At 30.1% G+C, this 12,889-nt stretch overlaps 1 protein-coding gene across 37 annotated transcripts in view; it reads left to right on the top strand.

The window, feature by feature from the left end:
• The window catches only part of RIMS2 (regulating synaptic membrane exocytosis 2), a 566,717-nt gene that overhangs the window by 316,596 nt on the left and 237,232 nt on the right, over positions 1-12,889 (top strand). For all 37 annotated transcript variants that reach the window (XM_024129941.3, XM_024129925.3, XM_024129931.3 and 34 more), the window contains one exon: positions 668-821. In XM_024129941.3, the coding sequence (XP_023985709.1) occupies positions 668-821 (154 nt within the window). The remainder of the gene's footprint in view (positions 1-667; positions 822-12,889) is intronic.

Raw genomic sequence — 12,889 nt, 5'->3', positions numbered from 1 at the left:
AAAATCCATTCTTTTTTTTTTCTTTCCTGTTTTGAATTCTTAGCAGCATTATATGTTAAACAGAATTTTAAGTAAGACAGCCTTTGACTTATATTACGGCTCTTTCACTAACCAATGATGTGGGCTTAAACAAGTTTTTTAACCTTTTTCAGCCTTGGTATCCTTATTTGTAAAAGTTGAATAATAAGACCAACCTAGTAGTTTTTTCCTGAGAATTAAGATAACATATGACATGGTTCTTAACACACAGTAAGCACTTCTAATTTGTTTTCAATCTCTCCATTTCAGAGTTTGTAAAGGTTAAATTAATGAATGTAAATGAAAATGTTTTTTAAACTGTAAAATGGCATATATATACCAGTTATTATTACAGACTTTTAGTAGTAAGTGCTATTTATGTAATGGCATATTTAACAGCCTCTAGCAGATAGGTGTTCAAGGGTCTACAAAATAAATGTCTTAGATATTCAAAGCCATTAAATCAATAAGAAGTTATGTATACTTATCTCTTATTTAGTTATTGTCAAACATATGGGCAATTCTGCAGCATAACCTTGCTTTTGACCTAATAGCATTACTATTATAATTATCATTATTATAATGAAACCATTCAAGAGAATTTCTGTATTATTGTCATAAGACAGTCCTTTGTCTCTTGGCTTTGTAGATTTTAATTGAATTAGAAACAGCCTTATTAGATGATGAACCACATTGGTACAAACTTCAGACCCACGATGTTTCTTCATTGCCACTTCCCCACCCTTCTCCATATATGCCACGACGACAACTACATGGAGAGAGCCCAACACGGAGGTTGCAAAGTAAGTTTTCAGTAAAATTTATTGTACCTTTATTGAATTATCTTGAATGATATATATGACACAGAATTTGAAGATACCATTATGGGTATTAACAGTCATCTGTTAGTATTTTCATAGCTATTATTGAAGCTTTTAAATTGTTTTATACACTCAACTGTATACATGTATTATTCACTCATCACAGTATGACATACAATAAAACATAGTTATGTTTTAATTTTACCTCTTAGAATCTAAAATATAGGAATGAGATAGCTAATGTAGTAGAATTTGGTGATGTACCTGTAGATATTTGAAATTATGATTTCCACTGTCATTATGCCAAGTATTTTATGAATATGTAGGATAACAAGTATAGCATAGTGGTTGAAACCATGACCATGAACATTACTCAGACAAACCTGAGTGTAAATATTAATCCTCTCACTTAAGAGTTGTATGACTTGAGGTACGTCATCTCTCTCTGTTTCACTTTCCTCATTTAGGAAATGGAAATAATAGTACCTACATCACAGAATGGTTCTAAGAGTTAATCTCTGGAATGTAAACTGATGTTATTGTCGTTGTTGCTGTTGTTATTATTATTATCAGTGTTTGCATTTTACTCTGAATTATGCACAGTCCAAACTATAAAACAGATCAATCCAGAGAATCTTAAAGGAAACTCAGAAATGTTTTCCACATTGAAAAGTGGCATTGTTGGTTTGATGCTCCTACAGCTCAAATTTATTTGCTTTTTTCTGGTGAATCTTATTGAAAGGTGAAGGGAGTGCTTTTTGCTTTGGATAGTATTTATGGGATAATTTTATCTTCATGGAGCCATCATGTTTCAGGTTTAGCAACACTTTTGTCAAGTAATGGAGAACTGATTGAGATTAACCAAATTTCAGAAGTTTAAATTTATAAGCATGAATGCCATGTCATCATGGCATCAATCATGGAAAGTATACTTGGACATATAACAAATAACTCTTGTCTAAATGGATCACACCCTTTCTGCTGAATAGAGGGCTAAATTACATCAGAAGGCTGTTTGTTGAATAGAGAATTAGAGCAAAGCATTGGTCTTATGGGATATTTAGTCATAGGAAAGCGTAGAGAATTATCTTCACTTCTTTTTAAAATAATGTCTCTAATGACTGGAATTTTATTTCCGTTAGATACAGTCTCTTACCCTTGGAGGGCATTAATTTAACATTAATTTTACAGCGCTCACTTTTTTCAGCTTCCTCACAGAGTAAACACCTACCCACCCTTATTTGCAGTTGCCATTACAACGTCCTTTGTTGTATCTACATTACCCTGAAATTTATGTGGACTGAATTCAGAGTGTCTGCTCTTTCTGGGCACTGTAATCTATTCAGTACATTGTCTCTAAATCACAATGTGGGATGATGGGTTACTACATGAAGTTTACTAGTATAATTCATTTTCTACTAATTCTTATAGTTTAGGTTTATAGGCTATTATTGCTAGCTACTATTGCCCTTTCGTATAGGATTGGCCTCTTCTCTATTTACTCCAGTTGTTATTGCAATAAGGAGTAGGTTTGATGACTCTCATTATCTGAAATTCTTAAATCTACCAATAATTTTCATTATTTTTTTCTGCCCTAGCTAAGAATACTGTACGTGAGGAACCACAAAAATAGAGTACTTTCTAGTTAGTTGTATAAATCATGGATTTTCATGCAATTAGTTTAATTTAATCAATTTTGCAGATTTTAATATTTTCCATCCTCACAATGGCTCTTCTGTCACTTAATCATTAATAATATTAAATTTACCCCTGGGTAATATAATAGCTCCATGTTGTACGGTGTGAGTCTTGCCACTATCAACTAACCTCTAATAAAATTAATTTTCAATATTTGAATATATGACTGAATTTGGTGCTTTACATCTAAAATGTTGTCATAATTTATTAGCAATGTGTAGGCGTAAAGATAGATAAAAATGATATGATAAAAGAAGATTAGGAAATAACACTCAGGAATAGTCAGAAAGTTAAAGACAGTACCATTGGCTAAGTATTGATATATATTGCTCATCAATGACAAGTTCAAGTTAGGGTATTAATAAGTGAGTACATGAATTATTGTAAAAGTTTATTGATGACAAGAACCTCCTTTAGGGTTTTTCTCCATGGAAAGGTCTATATGAAATTTATTTACAAGTATGTTTAAACTGTCAAAGATCATATATGGAACATATATGTATGAACAGTTAACCATCAAAAATGTAAAGTAACCCCTTATTTATTCCCTACATTCACATAATGTTTTGGTAATTCAATCTCTGAGGCTTATGAATAACATTCTGAGTCTATGAACTTATTAAATGTACATGGACATTTACTGTTATTCAGAATAAATAAATGGTAATGTTGTTGGTGTTGGGATTCTGTTCTTCCCATGATGATTTCCTATTTTAAATTTGTAGATTCAAATGATTCAAAGCAATACTTCATTAAACAGATATTAGTAACTTATTTACTAACATATAAGGAAATATATAAAAACCATTCTAAAAATAATTGTTTCATATTTTGTAGTTTAAATATTCTGAAAAAAATCTTTTCTAGACAGAGTCCAGACAACTTTGATTATAAACTTTAAATGATTTCCAAATAAAGATATTGGTAAAAGTATTTGAAATAGATGACCTCTTATACCAGTATTCCTGCATGTGGAAAAATAAGAAGGTTGTATGTATTAAAAAATCTAGTAATGATCACATGCTCATTGTTCAAAAGTTTGAAAGAAATTAGGCTATGAGAAATAAAATTTTGATGATGAGGAATTAACATTTCCTCCAACAATTTTTCTTCAGGCTGCTCTTGCCCACTCCCTTCACAGGCATTGTTGTTTTGACATTACCAAAGGATGAGAAGAGCGGTGCATATTTCAAAGAGTGATTGATTAAGCATTTTTGAAAATGTATGCAAGACTAAAGCTATGAGTTCAATAATTAAAATGTATCAATAGAGAAGTGAGGTTGGCAAAATATCTCACATATTCACATAATTTTATTTTTGATTCATTGATGAGAAACTTTATTCATTACTTTCCTGAAACTTAAAAAGATTGTTCTGAAAAGTGTATTTTGATATTTACATTTTTATTGTTGTATACTTTACTGTTATTCAGTTAAAGTTATATAGTGTCTTAAGGCAAAAATCTTCCTTTACAAATATGTTTATTCCTTGGTATCTTATTAACAATTATCATCACAATTTGAATTATAACGATCCAATCAGTTTTCTTTAATTTGATCCTTCATTCATTTTTTTCTCTCATATTAACCAGATTCATCTCTTTGACATCTCAAATAATAATTCTCTACTTGGCGAAGTATAATATATCACCCCTTTCACTTTTTAAAATAGAAAACATTGTATCTACTATACTTTTATTCACCCTCATGACCACAAGTCTTCAAAGAAAAGTGAATGGAAACAAATCATTGAGATTAAACTAAAATGATACTATTGAAAGGTGTAAGATAAAAGAGACATGATTTCATAATTAAAGTTTCTCAAGATTTCAACTATTTTGGGGGATTTGGGCCAATATTTCTTTCATTTCCTCTACCCAGTTGTCTCACCTCTATCCTTCTTGGATGGCAGTTACATGTACAAAGACCTCTTGACATTTTCCCACAGGTTATTGAGTCTGTGTTGTTTTTTATTTTAATCTTTTTTTCTCTCTTCCTCAGTCTTGATTATTTTTATTTACTTATCTTCAAGTTGACTGATAGTTTCTTCTACCGTGTCCAATTTTCTACAAAAACTATACTATGAATTGTCTTATTAAATATACTGTAATTTTCATTTCAAGCTTTATATTTGGTATTCTTAGAAGTTTCTATATCCTTCCTGAAATTCCCCTTGTTCTATTGTATGTGTGTATGTGTATACAAACAAATATGTGTAGGTATATGTAGATATATTAAAGAATTTATAGGATTAGATTATATCTATGCATATGTAGATATAAATATATGTGTATAAATATAATACATTAATGATATATATTTATATCCATATATATAATCCTGTAAATTCTTTAATATATCTATAGTTTATTTTAAAGTCTGCTAATTCCAACATCTTAGTCTTCTGTGGGCTTACTAAAATTTCTCTTTTTTCCTTTGATTAGGGGTCACATTCTGTATGTTTTATATATCTACTAATGTTTTTGTGTACTGGACATTGTATTTAATACATTTTAGAGACTCTGGATTTTGAAGAATTACCGCATGTCATTTCAGCAGACATACTAAACCAATGAAAGATGTGTTAAGTTTTTATTTTCATTCTATTTTGGTTCTTTGCATAGTTCTAAGGTATAGTCCTTAGTCTAGTTTGTGGTTCTTATGTCTAAATTTTGAACTGTAGGCAAAGTTCAAGATATTGGCCAAAGCCTATAATTAATGGGATTTAATCTCCAAACTCTGTATCCTGTACATCAGGAAGTTGCTGAAATTTTCTTGCAGCTCTTTTAGTCTTTTAGCTGTGGCTTTCTGCTGAGTTTCTTCTTGTTTTTCTCTCTGCAATTTGTAATTTAGGTAAGGATTTTTGGGACCACTGAGTGTAAATTTTGGGTCTCCTCCTTGTCTGGCTCCCCCTTTCCAGGATTTCCCCCACAATTCTGTCTGCTCTCACAACTCTGAATTCTGACCTTTGGCTTAGCCTTGTAAGACTGAGGTTTTTTCCTGAGCAGTAATTCCTCTGCAGTGAACCAAATTGGGAAGGCCCTTAGGGGAAAACTGGTTAAATAGGTGCTTTTCTTATTTCAAAGGTCATATTACCAATTTCTGCCTGAATTTGTTTGTTCTCTGGTATCTTTAAACAGTTTTTTTATTAAAATATTTTTCCAGAATTTAGAATTATTACTGGCAGGAGAGTTAGTCTGATATAAGCTATTCTATCATTCTCAGAGGCAGAACTCTACATTTTTAAGTAAACTTTTTACAGAAGTATAGAATTCATATAGAAATATGTATAAATCGTAAATATTCTCATGGGTAAATTTTGACCAAGTAACCATACCATGTAACTAGCACCCACATCAAGAAATAATACATCACCAACATCCTTCCAGCCTCTCTCTTGCTCTCTTCCAGTAATTATTCCCCCGTCAAGATAACAAATACCATAGAATATTTTCGCTTATTTTTAACTTCATATAAATGGAATATGCACACATATATGAATTTTGTAGAAATGAGATTACACAATATATTTCTCTTTTACATGTGACTTTTTTCTTACCACTGTTTTGTAAGATTTATCAGTGTTGTTGCATATAACTGAAATTTATTTTCTTTGCCATATACAATTTCTTTCTATAAATATACACCAATATATCCTATTTTTAGGTTGGTTATGAAAGCTATTTGTCTAAGTAATTTCTTATGAATTGATCAGAGGTAATAACTATACAAAGGGGTTGCTTATCTTGGCTTTAAAGTCTGATTTTTTGGAATTAAATTATTTAATTAATTTAAAAAAATCTACAGTTGATGGATAGTTTGCTTTCAGATTTTGGCTGTTCCTAAAAGTGCTTATGTTAACATTCTTATACATGCCTTTTGGTAATCATATGTGTTCATTTTTGCTATGGATATACCTAGTAATAGAATAGATAGGTAATAGACCATACATATATTCAATTACAGTAGATATTGTCAAAGTTTTCCCAAACTGTCCAGATTTATACTTCCTACAGCAGTGAATGAGGGTTTGAGTTTCCTTATATCTTACTTTATATTTGGTATTTTTAGTTGTTTTCACCCACCCATTCAGGTGGGTGTGCAGTATTACCTCATTGTGGCTTTAATTTACATTTCTCTAATAACCTTTTCTTAGGTTAACTGGTCATTTAGCTATCCCCCTTTATGAAGAGCCTAGTCAAATGTCTTGCCCATTTTTCTTTGTTTTTTTTTTTATTTTGGTTCTTTATTTTTTTATTGATTTATGAGTGTTTTCGAAAGTATAGATTTGAATTAGTTATAGGATACATGTATTGAAAATGTATTCTACTCTATGGCTGGCCTTCCACTCTGTAATGGGATCTTTTGATCAACAAAAGTTTTAAATGTTAATGTATTTTAGTTTTCAAATTTTTCTTCAAGGTTAGTGCTCTTTATGGCATGATCTGTATAAAAAAATCTTTTCTTTGAGATCATAATGATATGTTTCTATGCTTTCTTCTAGCATAGCGCTTTGCTCTTCTCATTAAATCTACAGTTCATCTGGAATTAATTTTTTATTTTGTGTGAGGTAGAGATCAAAACTCATTCTTAATCCCATGGATCGATGCTGGTATACAGAAATAAAATTTATTATTTATTATTATTAAGAGACGCCTAATAACTTTTCCATATATTATTTTGAATTTTGATTTGACAATATATGTCATTTGTGAATAATGACAATTTTTTTTCTTTCTTTCAAATTGTTATAGCTTGCTTTTTTTTTCTTTCTTAATGCTTTGGCTAGGTCCTGTAATAAAATACTGTGTGGAAGTGACATTGTTGAGTAAAAGTTGGCATCTATGTTTGGTTTCCCTTTCCTTGGGAAAAGCTTTAAATATTTCCCCATTATATTTTGATATTTTTTGTTAGATTTTTGTGCACTTTGTGAGATTCAGGAAGTTCTATTTTATTCCTAGATTGGTGAAAATTTTAAATCATGAATGTATTTGAGTTGTGTTAGTTTTTTTCTGTACACATGGATATAACCATATGATATTTCTCTTTTATTCTACTAATGTAGTAAATTGTATTGATTTTAAATGTTAAAGTTATCTTGCCCTCCTTTATTAAGCCCAGCTATCTCATGATGCATTATCATTTTATGTATCTCTGGATTCAATTTGTTAATATGTGTAGAAATTTTGCAACTGTATTCATGAGAGATAGAGTGAGGGAGAAGGATTGTCTTTTCTCTTTTTCTTTTTGTAACATCTTATTTGCTTTTGTTATCAGTGTTATGCTGCTGTGCTCATAAAAGTATTAGGAAATTTTACTTCTTTTTTATTTGATGTCTTTTATTTTCTTTTTTTGTAATGTCCTTGTCAAGCTTTGACTTCAGTGTTTTTCTGGCCTCATAAAGTGTTTGGAAGTATATCCTCATTTTCTGTTGTTTGACAGAATATGTACATTATTGGTATTCTTTTTTCTGTACGTGGTTAGAAGTATTCACCATGTATGTTTCCAGGGTTGGCAATTTCTCTGTGTGTAGGTGTTGAATTCCAACTCCAATTCCAATTTCTCTACTAGATTTAGAACTATTCAAAATTTTGTTTTCTTGTGTCAGCTTTGTTAAGTTGGATTTTTCTTGGAATTTGAATATTTCTCCAATTTTTAAATTTATTTGCACTAAATTGTTCCTAATAGCATCTTATTATCTATTTAATGTCTATTTAATGTGTAGTCATGTCCTCTTTTCCCTTATATTGGTAATTTGTTCCTTCTCCTTTTTTTGTTCTTGGTCAGACTTGCTGATGAGCTATCGATTTTACTAGTCTTTCAAACAGTAAACTTTTTGTTTTGTTTACTTCTAGGCTGTATGTTTGTTTTCTTTTCCATTAATTTTTCTTCTTATTCTTGTTATTTCTCTCCTTTCCTTTCTTTAATTTGTTTGTTTCTCCTCATTTCAGAAGGATACATAGATAATTTTTAATGTGGTGTGATAATGTTATTGTACTTTCATTTACCTGTGGACTATTTAGGAGTGTATTGTTAAATTTCCAAACTCTAGGGATTTTTAAAAATATCGATATTGAGCATAATTGCCGTCTTGTCAGAGTACATACTTTAAATAATTGGAATCTGTAAAATTAGTTGTTTGCTTTATGGTGCTACATGTAATCAATTTTGATAAATGTTCTTGAAAAGAATGTTTATTTTGTCACCATGTGGTACATGTTCAACATATATCAAGCTTATCAGGTTTATTAACTTTGTTTTTCCAATTTTCTGGGTTGTTTTTTCTAATTTTTCATCTGATTACTCCATCAGTTATTGAGAGAGGTATGTTAAAATCTCCATGTGTGATTGTAGACTTTTCTCCTTTTAATTTTGTCACTGTTTGCTTTATATATTTTGAAGTTTTGTTATTAGGTACATACATACAAATCCAGAATTGTTATATACTTTTCCTAATAGACTGATAATTTTGTCATTACATAGTGTCTCTCTATCTAGGAATACTTCTTCCTTAAGACCTGCTTTGTTTGATGTTTGCTGCAGCTGCTTTTTTTGTTGTCGTTGTTACTTGTTTTTGTATGGTATATCTTTCTCAATCCTATCCTTTTATCTTCCACCTCTTTGTGTCCTTATATTTAAGATTTGTCTATTGAAAACAACGTAGAGTTTCTCTTCTTAAATCCATTCTGACAAGATTTATCTTTTATTGGGATAATTTTACATTTACATTTAATGTAATTTCTTATAAATTTTGCTTAATATTTTACACATCATTTATTTTTGGTTTGTCTTTTTTTCTCCTTTCTTGCTTTCTTTTGAAATCTACATTATTTTAATGACAGCAACAAATATTTAGTTGCCTGTTATGTTTATGGTGTTTGATATTGTGATTGATCCAAAGATTCATTATACTTAGGTAGCAAGCAGAACCCTTATTTACAAACATGTATATGAAATACAATTTAAAAAATTATATTTAATCTGACTCTTAGGTACCCATTTTCCTAGTCAAATATCTGTCTTATTCCTTCTCCTTACCTATTCCCAACACTCAAGAGAGGTTCTAGAAAACCTCTAAAAAAACCCTAGGCTTAGAAAACCCTAAAAAGGGACAACGTTCAGGAAAGACCCACTAATTTTTATTCCTTATTGAGCTTCACTGATATGTCCCAGTGTGCAATGGTTACTTGAAGCCAGGTCTACCCATGGCAGTTTTTACTAATGCTGGTTGCTGTGGTACTTAGCATCCCACCTTCCCAGGTGCATCATGTAGCTACTATCCTGGAATCCTAAAATATCACTGGACTCTGGAGAGGTCCTAGAGCCTGGGTTCCTATTATTTACAAGGCCCTTTAACCATTGTTTTCTTACAGATTCTGCCAAGTCTTGTCCTTTAGCAGGGTAAAGAATAAGTAGAATTTCAGTAAATGGAGGTGAGAGAAGTAAACAGTAAGTTTGGAAGGGTAAAGACATAAAATGTAAATAATATGATGAGAATTATTGCAGAAATCATTGTGTGCCAGGCTGAGGATTAGGAGATTTTAATATTTAAATAGAATCTGAGGGTAGAAGAATGAAAGAAATAACACAATAACATCTTAACATGATTTATTACTTTTCCTTGATGTGCTTCAACGTGAAAAAAAAAAGTGCTTTGAGGGGAGAGATTTCCCTTCATTGTAGCATATAGACAAATGTCTATCTTGCTTATAAATGAAGATTCATATATTTTGGAATTGGAGGAAGTTAAATGTAGTAGATATTAGGGAAAGCAGCAAACTGCAATGAAGAAAGGGGGAAACGGCTTTCCTCTATCTGTCTATTTATTATTAAAATGTCTGCAATAAAAATGTAAGCTTTAATTAATATCTTGAAATATTCTAACAATTAACCTATTTCCTTACTTGAAAACTTTTTATATATTGTGATTTTTAAAATAGTGAACAGAAATTTTAATTTTAGAAAGACGAAAGAACTATATCCTTGACAGAAAACACTCGTATTCACTCTCTAAGGTGATTTTAAAATATTAGGTACTTTACAATATTTGTGGAGAAAGAGCTACAGTTTGAAAACTTTAGTGTCTTTAATTCTATATTGATTATAGTGATGCCCTTTTTACAGTTTTAATAGTATAATCCTTTGATTGTAAATCTTAAACTCATTAAAATGTCTTATTCTAAATTCTGGCAGTGAAAACTTACACTGCTGAATTAAACCTTATACTTCTTGGTAGTTGGACTGATTATTTCATTTTATGTTCCTTTCTTCCCAAGGGCATATTTATTAGACTAATAGTGATAAAAAAAGAAAATCACATGAGACTACCTCTGAGTTTAAAATTGATATAATGATAAAAGTGACTCAAAAAACCATTTTGGAGGTCAGCTTAACAACAGAGTACTTTACAGAAAATCCTCAGATAATACCTTTGAAATAGAGAAGGGCATAGTAAACTTAGATCAGTTAAATATGTCATTAAACCATAGTGTCTAGATCATTCAAGATGTAAGAAGGATATGAAATTATACTTTTACCGTAGTGTTCTTGGCAAAAAAGGCATTATATATTATTAATGTGGCGCATACTCTGAGTTTTACTGAGGGCACATTGTTACATGTGGACACTGTTCCCAAGAACAAAGTTGCATGATTCAGAGTTATCTTTGATGAACACAAACAGCAGAATGACATGAAGAAGGGAGAACACTACAAAAATATTTTCTTTACTAAATATATACCCATTCTAAATTCCAGGGTTTGGATATGTTATATTAATATGAATTTGCATATATGGATAAATCATTATAAGTATGAATGTTATTATTCTAAATATTTAATAAAAATTATTTGACATGATACAAAGATGTCTACAGAGAATTTTAAAGCTACTCAAAATGTTAATTGTATCAGCATGTAAAATACTTTTTTGATATAGATATTTACTTAGATTTACAATTATGTTCAGTGTTTTTAAGGAAATATTATATAACAATTGATACTACAATTTAAAATTATATACATTATAGCAATTAAATCTTTTTTAAAGTAACGTTATTTTTATTTATTAACTATATAACACACCACTATCATGCTTTTTCCTACGATTTTTTGCTGCATGCCTCGTGATTACCTCTTTGTATGACAGTTTTACAGTATCAGTTATTTACAAGTGATCTGTTGATTGTGTAATTTTTAAAATATCACTTCATCTTCTGCTTTTTTTTCTTGTTTAGAAAGGTTGTTGTAACTTTATCTCTTCTTTTCTTATTTTCATTGTCTTTATTTTTGGATGATGAGGCTCTTAACTATTGTTACTCTCAGAGTTTTCTTTTACTTTGTGGTATAAGAAGAGATTTTGACATCTCGAAGCATCATCAGTCTTTTTACTTTCAGTTTACCTTAGTAGCTTCCTCTAAGATCATTTCTTCTGATTATATTTTAATTTCAGTATGGTAAACAATTCTTTTCCGATGGTATGCTGGAGATAGAGCCAATTGTATATGTATCTCTTCCCTTCCCATACAGTGACTTTGGTAGCTTGAAATTGGCTATATGGGAGTATTTACATTACGGAAATAGGCAAGTGTTACAAGTCAAGGCTTTTTTTCCCCCCAGAGAGACAGTTGTTAAACCTCTACCAGCACACCACTGCCTTTATATACCATATACCAAAATTAATTTCAGAATTAACAAAATTTAAAAAGTTAAAATGTTAAAGGACTAGAAAGACATGAGTGAGTATTTAACCAAGTTCTATATGAAAGTAATGGAAGGAAACTCAGAGAAGATTATCAATAGATTTTAAAAATTTGTGATGAATATAGTCAATCTATTTTAAATGAAAATGTTGTAAAGTAAGTTTGAAACCTGGTAATTAGAGTAATAGTAAGTATTGCTCAAATGAATTAGAATTTGTGTTGATTTTTTAAAAATCCTAGTTTAATCTAGTTGATTCAGTGTATTGTTAATTTATGAAAATATGCCCTTGATAAAATGTTACAACACAAATTATTTAACTCTACTATTTTCTAATTTCTACAATTTTATACTTATGCTCTTATGAAATTCCTATATAGTGGCCAGAATAAAGTTTTACTTTTCCCCAAAATAATCTATATAATTCCAGCAATGTATAGATTACCAATGGGACAGATCAATCACGTATAATAAGGCCTAATGTACTACTTCTCTGTTTGTTAAGTTTAGTATCAAGTCATTCAAACGTAAAAAAAAATTTAATTAAACATTAGAAACTAAGCTTCTATAATAACCAGTGAACCTGTTGTTTCATTTTCCTGTGATTTATTGTCTTTTGGCTAACAACTTATATGTGTCAGGGTAAATATTTACT

This window comes from Physeter macrocephalus, chromosome 15, assembly GCF_002837175.3.
Source record: "Physeter macrocephalus isolate SW-GA chromosome 15, ASM283717v5, whole genome shotgun sequence".
Taxonomy (NCBI): domain Eukaryota; kingdom Metazoa; phylum Chordata; class Mammalia; order Artiodactyla; family Physeteridae; genus Physeter; species Physeter macrocephalus.
This window is presented reverse-complemented; position numbering and strand designations above follow the sequence as displayed.